General features: G+C 37.6%; 1 protein-coding gene across 8 annotated transcripts in view; it reads left to right on the forward strand.

The window, feature by feature from the left end:
* The window catches only part of MEF2A (myocyte enhancer factor 2A), a 90,893-nt gene that overhangs the window by 64,704 nt on the left and 12,040 nt on the right, over nt 1–14,149 (forward strand). For 5 of the 8 annotated variants that reach the window (XM_035335704.1, XM_035335703.1, XM_035335708.1 and 2 more), the window contains 4 exons: nt 589–808; nt 933–992; nt 11,078–11,268; nt 12,848–12,871. In XM_035335704.1, the coding sequence (XP_035191595.1) occupies nt 589–808; nt 933–992; nt 11,078–11,268; nt 12,848–12,871 (495 nt within the window). The remainder of the gene's footprint in view (nt 1–588; nt 809–932; nt 993–11,077; nt 11,269–12,847; nt 12,872–14,149) is intronic. The other 3 variants (XM_035335706.1, XM_035335711.1, XM_035335710.1) reach the window with 1 other exon arrangement.

The following is a 14,149-nucleotide window of genomic DNA, read 5'->3' on the forward strand; positions in this document are numbered from 1 at the left end:
AGCTGAAATGGCTAAATTACTGAAGTTCGTAAATTTCTAAAGATATGTTTACTTTTCTAGTCTGTTGAAAAAAGTTTGAGATAAGCAAAATTTTGGCAAGGTTATTAATAGAAAATGCTATTACTAACTATCCTTTTTTGTCCTATAACTGACTATTTTATGATGTGCATGTTTATGCTGACATTTTGAAGATGTAACAGTTTGTTAATTTGTAAACCTATTTATCTTGTTGTGGCTTTATAATAATCCAAATTAACTGATGAATTTGTTGTATTTTTGAGCTATATGAATATCTTCAGGTTGTTGTATGTGAACTTCCTCTTGGTATTTTTAAGTTTATGAGTAATTCTTCTGGAACTGTATTTATATGACGTATGATATTTCAACACCAGAATCCACAACAAATGGATGTTTTAAAATTGTATGATTAATGAATTAGAGATTCAAAACTAACATAATTAACTTTTATTTTTTACTTCAGTAATTCTTGGCAAACTTCCCATATGTATTTTAATAATGTACTCTTTCTGTGAACATGGTTAATGCTAACATTGTCGCCTTTTGTGTTCCTCATCTCCTTTCCTTCAGCCTGGCTTGCCTGCTCAGAACTTCTCGATGTCGGTTACGGTTCCAGTGTCCAATCCCAACACTTTAACCTACAGTAACCCAGGGAGTTCCCTCGTATCCCCATCGTTGGCAGCCAGTTCATCCTTAACAGACACGACCATGCTCTCCCCACCTCAGACCACCCTGCATCGGAACGTATCACCTGGGGCTCCTCAGAGACCACCGAGTACTGGCAATGCAGGTAGGATTTGTGCTTACCGTTTTTACCCTATTTTTATGTTTTGTTTAAAACAACCAGCCAACAGCAACAAACAATAACACGTTTTTAATGTATCAATGCATTTTCTTTTTTAAATTATTATTAGGTGCAATGCTGGGGACAACCGACCTCACAGTGCCAAATGGAGCTGGTACCAGTCCAGTTGGTAAGTGCAACATCATGTCTGTGTTGAAAAATAGTATTGTGGTTTCAGTTTGTACAGTTACTTGAAAACAATTTTTTGTCTCCTTTGAAAAAGTGCTTTTGGAAGTACAAAGGTCATAATTTTTTTAATTGCTTTGTAATTGTTGAGTCTTGTAAATTCTTATCAGGCATTTAACTTTCTACTGCCATGCCCCTTCCACTGCAGTAACATTTGCATTTTTCTCCTTTCATGGTTTTCAGTAGCTTGCTGCTCTTGCTTTTTTGTTTCTCTGCAAGTGTAATTACAGCACTCTAGAGAGTTCTTGTATTCTCCGTTTTTTTTACTTTACATGAAATTCTCTATACTTACTAAACTATCACAATAAAGACAACTGAGCTGTTTTCTCAGCTTCAGTTTTCTGAAGATCTGGATGTTCAGTACTGGTTCTGGTGCCAATCAAAATGAAGAAAATACAGACTATATTGTTTATATTTCCATGTGTATCTTGCTAACTATTTTCTAGCAGTTATACAAAGAAAGCAATAAAGCTTGGAAGATGATAGCTAGGCTGTCTTAATTTTGAAAGGTGTTCAGAACAAATTAGAGACCTTGCCAAAAAATAAAACTGACAATATTTTTTGGTCTTCAGTAAATTGATATGATAGCGCTTTTGCAGGTAAATAATGTTTTTGTCTCATGTAAACAAAATCTAATACTCCGATAGAGAACAGGCAGATCTGAATTTTATCATGCCACAGGAAGACGAATGATACTTCACACACCACTCTCATATTGCTTTGATTCCTTGAGATGTCTTGATAACTGAGGATTGATTTTGGAAGTGCACATAACTCTCATTAGTAAATGTTCATGGTAAGGGATTAGAGAAGCAACTCTTGACCTTTCAGTATTTGCCCACTGGTTACTTAATGTACCAACTGGGAACAGGTTCTTTGAAGATAAACTCAATTGATTGAATTTATGAATAAAAAATGCTGCAACTACCAGACTGAAAGCACAGCATTGACTTTCTATTCTTTATCCATTCCTTGGCTATGTGCAGCAAATAAATATTTACGTGTGGCTTCCATTGGGTAAGCAAGATTTTGAATGGAGAAAACTTCCTCAGTAGAAAAAAATGACTATTTTTAGAAACTGTGGAGGTCAGACGTGGATTTCTATAGTATTTCTCAAGTCAGAGTAAATAAACTTATTATCAAGACATTTCAGTCGTCTTTTCCAAAATCAAGCTTTAGTAACAGCAGCTTCATGTTTATGACTCTTACCTGTCAGTAAGAAAATAAAACAGTTGTTTACAGCACTTGCTATATAATATTAAACTGGAGAAATACCCACTTAGAGCAGCTTGGTGAACATAATTTAATGCAGTAGAAATGTTTTCCTTCTTACATTTATTAATAGTTTATGTGAAAAGTCAAAATGCATCGCTTATCTCTTGCTTTCCAGAACATCACACCTAAAATGTTACACACATACCCACTCATTTCTAAAAAGATTTTCATTCAAATAAGAGCTGTGGCTATATAAGAACAGTGGAAGATCTATAAGAAGTACCTCTAGCAAAACCCATATACCTAGTTAACACTGCAGTACAGAGTTAGAGAGTACACTAAGTCTTTAGAGCCCTGCAGTCTGCCAGGGCATGGCATGGCTTCTTTCAAATATTGCCAGGTGCGCAGTAACCTTCTCAGTTGCAACCAAAATTAAGAAACCATGCATAAACAGACTGAGTCAATCTGCTAACCTGTCAATTTCAGTGTGGTGGCTGCTAATGATTTGAGTACATCAAGTTAATGTCTGCAGAAAACAATGGTTTTAATTTGTTGCTATATTTACTGTAGAATTCACTTTAAATAAAATACATCTCATTTTTTTTTAGCTCTCAGTCTGTTCTTTTATGCTTTTCAAGAATGGAGAACGCTCCTATGGGTATAGTTGTGAAAGGTCATGTTTTAATTTTGCAGCTCTCTAAAGGAGAGGTGGCAAAGATGAAGATGGAATACTTGCAATCTAGATGTAAAAATACCCATATTTTCAGATACACAGGCAAAGCAAAAACCCCGCTTTTACCATTATGAAGTTCTGAGCATTTGAGATTTTGTTCTCTTTTTCATTGAAAGATACTTACACACTTTAATCTCCTGGTAAGAAACAAGTAGAGGTTATCTTGGGACCTAGTTTAAGCAACAACGTTGCATAAAATGGCTCATTTAGTTCACATAAGTCTTTTTTGTTTTCCTCATGTCCTATGTAACTTGGTTGGAATAGATAGGATTTGCTTTAACAGTCAATCTGCCAACAACAGCTTTTCTGTGGAAAATAGCTTCTTCTGATGAGTAAAAATATCTGCGTGTTGTAGCAAAGATTGGTAGATGGCTTTTTATGTTTAGAACAGAAAATTTTGTGATCATTTTACAATACTGAGAGCTTATTTCACATGCAGCTGTCATAACTCTGAAAAAGCTTTTCTTTTATAATTTTTTATAAAAAGTTAACCCACCACATGAAAACTTCAGCAGATCTTTTTCACTTAGCAAATGTATCAGTTTTGAGAGAGGGAAAGTGTTCTACGTTTGTTTTTGCTTTTGAGCTAATTCATTTTTTCCTGTTAATTAGATGTTGTGGAGCTAGAATTTTGATGATGCTGTTGTCCATGATCAGTGTTAATTAACCCTGTTCAGTTTGTGATGGGCATTTAATATGCTTCAAGAATCTAATATGCCCAGTGTGTGTACAGTTTGCTATTTGTTATCAAGATTATCGTGGTTTGAATGCATGCTGCATGGCTTTATTATTCCTTTCCAAAGGGTGTGGATTCTGTTAGCCCAAGCACACCATCACTTGCTCTGAATAACCAAATATGGGGGAGAGATTCTTTGACTTTGAAAGTATACTCGATGGACAGATCACCTTCAAATTTGTCACAAGGAGGTCTGCTTCACTATGTTCCAGTAGATTTGGTGGTATTTGCCAATGAAGTGCACTGTCATTGAAACTGTTCCATTCGTGATAACTCTAAAAATTGGTGACGCTTAAAAGGAGCACCTTTGTTAACCTATTTCTGCTTTTGCTCCAATGCCTTTTTCATATGGTGTTGAGTGAGATCCATGCAAGAGACCTGAGCTACCACTTGGGACTGTGGCCTTTATGCTAAGGTTGCATGAAAAACACAAACCCTGAGACCCTTGAACTGTGGTGAGGTCCCTAAGTACTTCCCAGTCCTTGGTGACTTTGAAGGAGCTGTTGAGAGAGTCTTTATAATCTTGCAGGGACACAATATAATCTGTAAGTCTCTTTGTCAGTGAAGTAGCCCTTCTAATCAGAAATGCGGTGTATGGACGCAGTTCATCTAGGAAATTCTTTCCTCTTACAATTTTGTCATCAGAAAGAATGGATAAGAAAGATACAGCTGTCTTGAATACTGAATTTCTCCTCTTCATTCCGGATCCGCGTCTTCTGTAATATCCTCACTAATCCTCAGGTTCTGAGAATGTGTAGTAACTTCAGGTGTATTGAATTTCCTTGGACTAGAGCTGAAGGATATAACTGCTTGAATAATTGTCTTGTGAGCTACTGGATCCCTAAGAGCCGATCTAGATCATGTGTCATCTTTTATCATGATACCATGACATCAGGAAGAATTATGCGGAGGTGCATTAACAGCTTGCTTGCAACTGTAACCTGCCTTGTGCATTTCCAGAAAGGGATCAAGACGTGAAAGACCACACTGGTAAATGGTACGTTTTATCTTGAGGGCTTCTCTGACTGGGAGACCTTTTCTGCACGCCTAAGGATGAAACGATCTTTCAGATTGGTCTTTCACAAGTCTATTAAGCGAAACAGCTAACAATATGCTGCAATTCCCATAAGGCTTCGATTAACAAAACATATTTCTTTGCATACCTTTCTCTTCATGTTGTTTTGCTTCTTAAATGAAGGAGAGCACCTTATGAGAAGTATTACAACTAACTACAAAAAACACCCTACCTCTTGCAGGAGTTCTGCATTAAATGGGATTGATGCTACCAAAGGCTTCCTGAAAGCATCACTTCCTTCACCCTCAGCCCCACACCCAAACTCACCATTTTGTATCATCTGTGTCAGATAAACAGCTTAGCACCATTGTGCCCTAGGAACACAGCTGTAAACCTTGAGCAAATTCCTGCTTAAGGTTGTGCGTTACCTGTGGTACTTGTCTGCTGGACTTTCTCTTTAGTGTGGCAGGTAGGATCTGTCAGAGCTAGTCTTTCACCTGATGCAGTTCATCACTTCACAGCTTGTATTGATGTTCAAGTGATACAAAATGCAGTGGACAAAGGTTCTTGCTCTGTAATCTCAATAGTGTTGGCATAATGTTTTGCCTTGCTCTGATGTTCAGGGTTACCCAGGTAAATACAAGTCAGTGTTTCACTCTTCTCTAAGGAAGAAGTTGAAGGATGCCTGAGCAACACTGAGAGCAGCCTGTTCACCCTTGCACCTTACAGCTTCCAAGCTCTCCTCGAGGAAGACTACTGAAAGTGGACTGCAGACCAGCTGGTTCGCTGAACCCTACTCCTTTGCTAGATGCAGACCCAGTTGTCAGCACATTAAAAAAAAAAAAAAGTTTGATCCATCCATCGTCCTCTGATGAGATGTGCTCATGAGAAATGATGGGCTAATATTCACATGGAAAATAAGCTGGTAGAGGAAAGCATTTGAGTTTTTCTAATTGTAGGTTAAAAAAAATATATATATCCTTGGAAATAACACATCAGCATGTGCTCACTTCAGTCCCTGAACTACATCTAGTTTTTTTTGGTTAAAATTTCACATTGCCTTACCATAATTTCTGATTTACAAAGAGGTACAAGGATTCTGGTTAGAATCAGCTACTTGTATAATGTCAGCTTGCCCAGGATACCACATCACACATCTTCTGAACATATCACTTCTGTTCTCCATAATATTTAGATACAGAAGCATTCTGCTTTTGTTTTAATTTTGCTACTATATTCTGAATAATAACCCTCATCTTGAAGAAGACTGATCTAAATGTCAGTATTGCTGAAAATTCTCTGTCATCCTTCCATGTAACCTAAGGAAAAAAATGTCCAGGAACCTTGAAAATGAGTCTTCTAAAACTTTTTTTTTAGTTTTGTAACATAAGTATGCATTTCCTTGACATTTCCATGTGTTGTTCTTTTGCTGTATTTTATTACCTAAAATACCGCCTTTAGAAGTATAAATCTTATATATTAGATGTTCTAAAATCTTATGCTGCTGTTGAAGATACACTTTAATTGTAATCAGTGTTAACTGAAGTATTATTCTTTAAAGATCTGTGCAATACATTTATTCTACCTTCCTTGCGATGTTACAATAAAGTTTTTCCAAAGGTAGCAGAGAACTAGGCTTTTTGAAATCATTATACAATCGGCAGTGATTTCTATGCAAAGCTGCACATCGTATGAACTGCAGCTGTGGGTTGGTTTTCCCCCTTAAAGCTATCATACTCAGAAATGCAATTAAATGGAGCATAATGCGCATAGAAATGCTAGTGTTATATTTAGTTTCAAAACTCCCCCTAACTAGCCCTCACCACCTCCCCTCCAAGGTCCTACATGTAAGCATATTTCTTCCATAGATTTTATCTAGTCTTCTACATGCATTGTGATTTGGCTTATTGCAGACAGTTTTCAGTTTACTCCTCATGGTGTGCCTTTTGTCAGATTCCATGATGTCCTATGCATAAATATTTGCTACCATTTTCATTTTTCCTTAGTCTTGTACTGCTTAGCTCCTTGCCCATGGTTATTCTTCAGAACTATGTACAACCATCTAGTTTTTCCAAAGGTGAAGCACAAAAAAAAAGAGAGATTAATGGAGATAAATTATATCGATGATTATGATTTATTCCTTGAGTAGCAATAAGAACGTGCAGTACTTTCCAGCCACGTGTGTTCATTGTTTCAGCTGATGCGATTTATACAGTGAAATATGAGTCTGGCTCATGTAATTGAAAGCTGCATCTCGGACTGTAGGACAACAAATGAGATTAAGCTGTGTTATGTTTCTGAAGGCAGGGTATGTAGTTGTTGAAATAGCTGGGTTTTAAAATTTAGCTTCAGAAAGTTATTTCAAAATTAGTCACTGACTAAACAAGAAGGGGGCTGATGTCCATTGGCAATGCTTATTGTCATAAAAATCTACTCGAGTTATTTTAATCTTTGTTTAAAATGATTCATATAATTTAGTTTATCATCTTTGCCTTGGTTTCGCTTTTCCAAATACGTGTTTTGAAAATGCTTTTGTGGCTGTGCTTAAAAACTCTGAGTTAAATAAAACTTTTGTGATGGAAGCAAAACCAGTAGTCTTAATTTACACTTGCATAGGATTTTATATTCTGTTTCCACTTTTCAGTTTGGTAGTGTTTTTAAAACATAAAATAATTGTATTTGGGGGAAGATGTATGGTGGGTGTGGTAGATACAATTTCTGTATTATACAACATAGTAAGTACAATTTATGGGGTTATTAAAGCCTCAGTTTGGCAAGCTGCCTAACAGTTGCATCATCCTGTAATCATTATCTTTTTCTGGCTCCTGACCTTACTCAAAGAAATGCCATGCTTTTAGTTATCCTTTCACTCTTAACTTGTAATCTTTAACAGGAGAAAATGCTTTAAATTTCCTATTAAATATTAATATTCGACAGTCTTATTGCAGCCACAGCATCTGGTTCTTCAAGTAATAGATATTCTTCAGCATTTCTTAAAAATAAGATACTCAGAACATCCGGCAAAATGCTTGTTAGATCAATACCCCTACTATTGTACACTTTTGACATTTTTTCTCCCATTCTTAATATATTTTTTTCTAAACACTCATACTCTGTTTTTAAACAGTGCTCTGGCTTTTGACAGAACAAATGCTTGACTCTGCCCTGCTGCCGAATGGTATTGCCCAGAGAAGGCAATGGCAAGGAGTTTGTTGTTTTTGACAGCACCAATAAAAGCATGAAATGTTTCTGAAGGATTGGCAGAGCCTTGTAATAAGGGTTGCAGGAAATGACTGTATTGGGTGTGGAAGCAAGACACTGTCCAGATTTAACACATGAGCTACCGAAATACTTGAAAACAGAGGACAGGAAATGGTATCATAGGAGAGGCGAAAATGCGATACAGAAGTCCATTGTTTCTAAGAAGTGTTATTGTTCTCAAGTTTCAGATACAACTCAGACACTGCAGCATTGGCATGTAAAAGTCCTGACAGCCTAGCGAGCAGTAAAATGCTATTTATTATTAGTTGAAAGCACCAATTTTTGTTTGTTATTACCATAAGGGCTTAAATATACTGTCACTTTTGACAAAATGGTGGATGCTGTAACAGTTTGTCAGACTTGCATAGATACTCTTTTCTAATAATTTCTCTTCCCTTGCATCTTTTTCCTTAATCACTTCTTCTCTGTCCATCGTGTGAGATTTGCCTTGCAACGTGATGCTGTGTAGGCTCTTCATAATTAATGTGCTCATTTACAGCATATGGGTATGGATGCACACCTATTTAACAAAGCTGTCTCGCACTTTCAGGAACCTTAAGGCACAGCACAGAACTTGGTTTCTTTTTCGGTTGTTTTTTCTGTGTGACCTGGAGTGTGTGCGCTCTCCCGCTGTTATAATTGCCCTGTCTACATACTTGTTCTGCACACTCCTTTGCTTCGTTTTTCTGTCCCAGCCACATAAAGCAACCCAGACACCTGCAGTAGTAATTTGGAAATAAACCAATTCTGTGTGGATTCAGTTTCTGTGTGTGTGTGGTTCGTTTTTTTTTTTCTTTTTTGGTCTGGAGCTCCTGCAAATCTCTCCTAACCCATGACAAAAAGTTACCAATTTTCTCCTAGCACTGAAGTGTGTATTTAGCTCCATTATGTATTCTCCACTCCAAACAAACTTTCCATCCACTTTAGCTGAATTTTATCCCTAACATAAAGTGTCTCAATAAATTCTGCTATTTTTCGTTGAAGAATGTAGACACTTTAACCATGAAATATGTTTTTGCTGTGGTTTTTAAGGAAGAACACTGCCACAAAAAGCTTTTTCTTTCCTGCCTGACTTCTGAGTAAAACGGTAGAATTCTCAGAGTACCGATTCCCATGTCTCACATACAAGTCCTTCAGGAAAGTATTAAATTATAAACACTTTTTCTTGCTCTGTTTCCCTTGAAAAACAAGGGACACATCTGATCATCCATGTGTGGCCAGGCTTTTGGCACAGTAAGAAATTCACAGAGCAAGCCAGTCCATAATCCGGAATCCGAACTTGAAAGTTGTGAATTTTCTGCCCCTCCGTATGTGAACAAGAATTGTGTGGTTGTAAATTTCAGTAAGCTCCATCCGTGTACAGGTTTTTCTTGAAAAAATATTTAGCAACGACTTGGTTTCCAAAAGACCTTTATAAAACTCCACAGAACGTCTCCAGATCAGCATGAGGGATGTGTTATTCTTATATCAATCCTTGCTTTTTCACATGCTAAATTTATAAAATAACGTATAGGATTCTGCTCAGAGCGGGGAGGGAAAAGATGAGGACTGCATTTGGCAGTTCCCCCACCGTGTAACAAAGATAATTAATAGAAGAGGCTCCTTCATTAGCCTCCTGGAGAGTTCACACCGAGTTTCTCACCATCCCCTAGCTCAGGATCTTACCCATACCAGTCACCTGCCGCGAGTGTTGCGCTGTCCTCCTGCTGCATGCTCTTCGTTCTTGCTAAGCATTTAAATGCATTACAAATTTTACCAAAGAAAGTAGAATGTGACACTGACAACTCTCTCATTTTAATTGCTTTTAGATTAACATGTACTTAATGTAATAAAATTGGATTGGGCACAGGGGCCTATTCAAATTAGAATAATAATACAAAATTCATGCCAGTACAGGCTATTAGAAGAGAATTTCCCACACAGTGAACTTTGTGTAACACAATTTCCCCTGAATTGTGACTACGAAGGCCGCTTTCAGTACTGGCATGTTAGGGTAACCATAATTTTACCATGAATTGCATTTATGTATATGCACATACAGGTTCTGTAGCGTGAAGCACAGCGTTCCCCGTTGGAATATCCCGTCGCCTAATAAGTTTTTTCATTTGAAGCTGAATAAGCTGCAAGTGTTTGAGGAGTTGTTGCTATAAATCTGATAAAATCATTAGAATGTGGCTTAAAAAAATCTGATAAATGTATTCCAGGTAACACAATGGGTGCTTTTTGCAGTTCAGGAAGTGGCGTGCTATGCACTGAGTTGTTTTAGCACTGCGTTACTTCTCATCTGACTGTAAGCTAAGACGTGTTTTTGAGCAAATTCAGGTTTTGGAGATTTCAGTGCTGTGCTCAGGACTCGTAGGACTGGGCTTGTCTAATTTTCCTTGGGAATGAGTATTGGGAGTAAGGGAGACAAAGACCTGTGCAAAATAAATCAGTAGACATAAATGACGTGTATATCTGTTTCTAGGGCTTGGCATGAGTTCAAAGGGAAGGGATTTGTTCTCCTTACTGTTGCTAAATATAACGACCAGGCAGTATGTATTTTTGAGACTTGAAATTAGTTTTGTTGTTGAATACATACTGGAGTCCTGCAGATCATAAAGATATTTGAAGCATCCATTTTAGAACTGGAGACTTCAGGAGCTGACTTTTTATTCTCAGAGGCCACAACTTAATAATGTTTGCGTTCTGTGTGGGGTGGCGGTAGGGATGAGGTGGGGTTGTGCAAAAGCACACGCTTTCCTGCAAGCTCAGCCTGGAGAAACTTAAAAGGGAAAAACGAAAAAAACAACAGATGTTATTAGAAAAAGTTCTTTGTCGGTATGCTCTTCTCAGCAGTTAAGTTGCCACGGTGTGCCCTTAAGGTGATACCGCCTTTATATATTGATCTTGTGGTGAAAGTGGTTTTTGTCTGGTTATTCCATACTGTTCCTCTTGGAGAAGTTAATGATTATTTTAACGAAAGAACTAGTACGTAATTTGTACACGCACCAAAAATTTCAATTACTGCTTCTCTTGAGACACATTTATCCTAAGGTACATTTGTTTTTTTCTCTTTTCCTCTTTCAGGAAATGGGTTTGTGAATTCCCGAGCTTCACCAAGCCTACTTGGAACTAGTGGCGGTGGGAATGGCTTAGGGAAAGTCATGCCTACAAAGTCTCCACCTCCACCTGGAGGAGGTAACCTTGGAATGAACAATCGCAAACCAGACCTCCGCGTTGTCATCCCACCCTCCAGCAAGGGTATGATGCCGCCATTGGTAAGTTAAAACATTTGTTCTGTAGTTGGCTTTCTTTAGGGTAGGGTGAAAGCAAAGCAGTCTGCCCAAATGCACAGGGAGACACTATCTCATCTGCTTACCATAAGTTACAGCAATAGAAAAGCCTTTTTTAAAGCAAAAAATAGCAATCTGACCTAAAAGTGGTTAGAATGCAATCCCAGAGATGTAGATTGGGATTGGTTTGGTGTCTCACTGACTGGGAACGGAGAACTTTGCTGGTTTGGAGGATGTGGGTTTTAACAAGGATTATGCATTATTCTGTGCAGGAAGAGCTGTTTTTATTGGTAATGTAAATGCTATTAACGTGCCCCTAAGCACACTTGTACCTCTTTTTACTGGGTGGTAATGCTTGTGGGATGCAAAGTGTACCTTCAATGGTAATGATGGTCTGAGAGAAACTCTAGTGTGGTGTGACGTGCTTGGAATGCAACTTGTGTTGCATAGTGTCCTGTGTTGGGTGTCCTGTCTTCAGTGAGCACACAAAAGAGTAATGAGGATCACGTTCAGTGCCTATTTGTGTGCTTTTCAGTACTACTATGCCGTTTGGCATGTTGGTAATAATGTTCAGCCTCGGTTTAGCATAGCACACAAGTTCCGTGTCAGGCGTGAGGCAACCACAGCACTGAGGCCAGAACAGGTCTGTCAGGAAGAGTTGCTGTTTTTCCTTTAATTTGGTTGACCAAATCCTTTGGCCTTACTCTTTCACTGTCACGTAGAAATCTTAGACATCTGTGTGCATATTCTGTTTTGTGTATGGAGGAATGAACCATAACCAGGAGGAGCAGGATATAAACAATAGGAGTACTCTCTGAATAATTTGTGTTTGTTTTTAAGATACCACAAGTGCTTACATTTGTTACTGACATTCATGATGAATAATACGAGGTGAATCCAAGTAACAAAAGTTACAATTATCCTCAGAGTAATGATTCATCAAGTTTTAGTTTTATTTTATTTTTTCAGGAATACTGAAGTGTAGGAAACACAGGAAGTACGTACACTGGCTGATTTTTAAAGTGGAAATTATTTTTTAAAAATTAACTAGAAATAGATATAAGATGGGCATCTAGTTAATGCAGTTCTAATGTTAGTAGTGTACAGTACCTACTTACTGTTGTCAAGAATGACTTAAAATTCAATTTATTTTTTGTCTTTCTGAGGAAATGGGAAGGAGATTTCAGACTAGAGATGCTGGGACGGCATTATGATTATATATGAAAAATATTTTTTTTACTTAGCTGAATATGCATTGCATCAGTCCAGCCAGAAACTGCTGTTACGTATCTGTGTATGATGTTAATGTGTGGTTGTGTCCCTGTTTTTACGAAGCTCTTCCTGCACTGATTTGTCAAAGTGTTTTTTCAATACGTCTTCTATGAAGTTACTTAAGTTGCATACCGTATTGTAACTTGTAGTGGTATTATTTACAGATTCAGGTGGCATATTCACATTATTAATTAAATAAAAATCCAGACGCGCAAACATGACTTTTTCTTTCATTTTTGAAAGCAATGCTATTTTTAGTAACTCTGTTATCCCTCTTGTTTGCTGAGTACAGTCGGAGGAGGATGAATTGGAGTTGGTGAGTTTGGGCTCCTGTTTGATGAGAGAGAGCAAGATGCTGAAAACTTCTTTTACTACAGTTCTTAACTGTAGTTTCATTAAATATTTTAAAGAATTCCAGTGTTCCCTTGCTAGCAGACTGAAATACGTTTTATCAAACTCAAAACCTGACCAATTCAAGTTGAATACGCATCCAAAGTCTAGCATTTTCTATTTGTAAACTTCCTTTTTTCTGAAATAAGTTCTGTTTTTCTTGGAGGGAACATTGGAAAAGAGCCTTACAGAGTAACTGTCCATGTGTATAGCATGTTTAATGGTCTTTATGATTGTTGTTTGTAAAAAATAAATAACCATTTATTCCTTAAATTATTGACATATTTTTAGAAAGTGGCTTCACTCATGAAGTTCTTCAGATAGTAACACAAGCCATGTATTGCTTATTTTCATGGAGATTACATCATTGCTGGTGAGGTCACCTTTTTGGAGTTCGGAATTATTTCATCCTGCGTGAGATTATCAAACCACAGGGGTGTTCCCTGTTTACTGAAAGGAATAGAGAATTGCAAAATGAATTATTCTACCTTTTTCCAGTGGAAAGATTCTGGTTTTGAACAGAAACTCTTGGGATTCGTGTTTTTCTATTTTTTTTTTTCCAAAAGGTTTTAACATTTGGCATTCTGTCTGGAAAATAACGTAAGGCTTAAATAATTCGTAACTTATTTTTAGAGCATTTTGCAAATTGTTTAGCTGCCGTAGCACGAACCGTGCAGAAGGTGCTGCAACAGAGTGCAGTTGTAAAGACAAAGAATTCTTCAGATTGTATAACTTGATGTGGTTTTGAACATGGACCTGTTGCTAATATGAGGCTCTAATTGCATGTAAGCATGGAAAATGTAGTGACTTGCATACACTTCTTAATAAATGCATGCTGTTGGTTGATTTTTACCTTAAACATGAGCAATAGCCTTATAGGAAAGCAAGTAGAAATGATTTTTGAAATGCAGTATTGAAGTTTTTAAGGTTTATCAGAATGACTTGCTAACTGAGCAGTTCCAAACAGCCATCATGCACCTCCTCGCTTCTACAGAGCAATGTCTGGTTTCCAGGGCAAGAAATAGAGCTTTAAGTCAACATAGGAACACTTAATCAAGTAGCGTCGCATACATCAGAAATCGGAATTATTCAAAAGCAGTTGAACTGAGGCCTTGCTACCAGCCAAACTGCCGAGCGGTGCGGGGTGAAATGCCGAGCCTGCTGGAGAGGGGCTGAGGTGCGGCTTCTGTGTGCAGCGTGGGCC

Source organism: Oxyura jamaicensis, chromosome 10 (genome assembly GCF_011077185.1).
Source record: "Oxyura jamaicensis isolate SHBP4307 breed ruddy duck chromosome 10, BPBGC_Ojam_1.0, whole genome shotgun sequence".
Lineage (NCBI taxonomy): Eukaryota > Metazoa > Chordata > Aves > Anseriformes > Anatidae > Oxyura > Oxyura jamaicensis.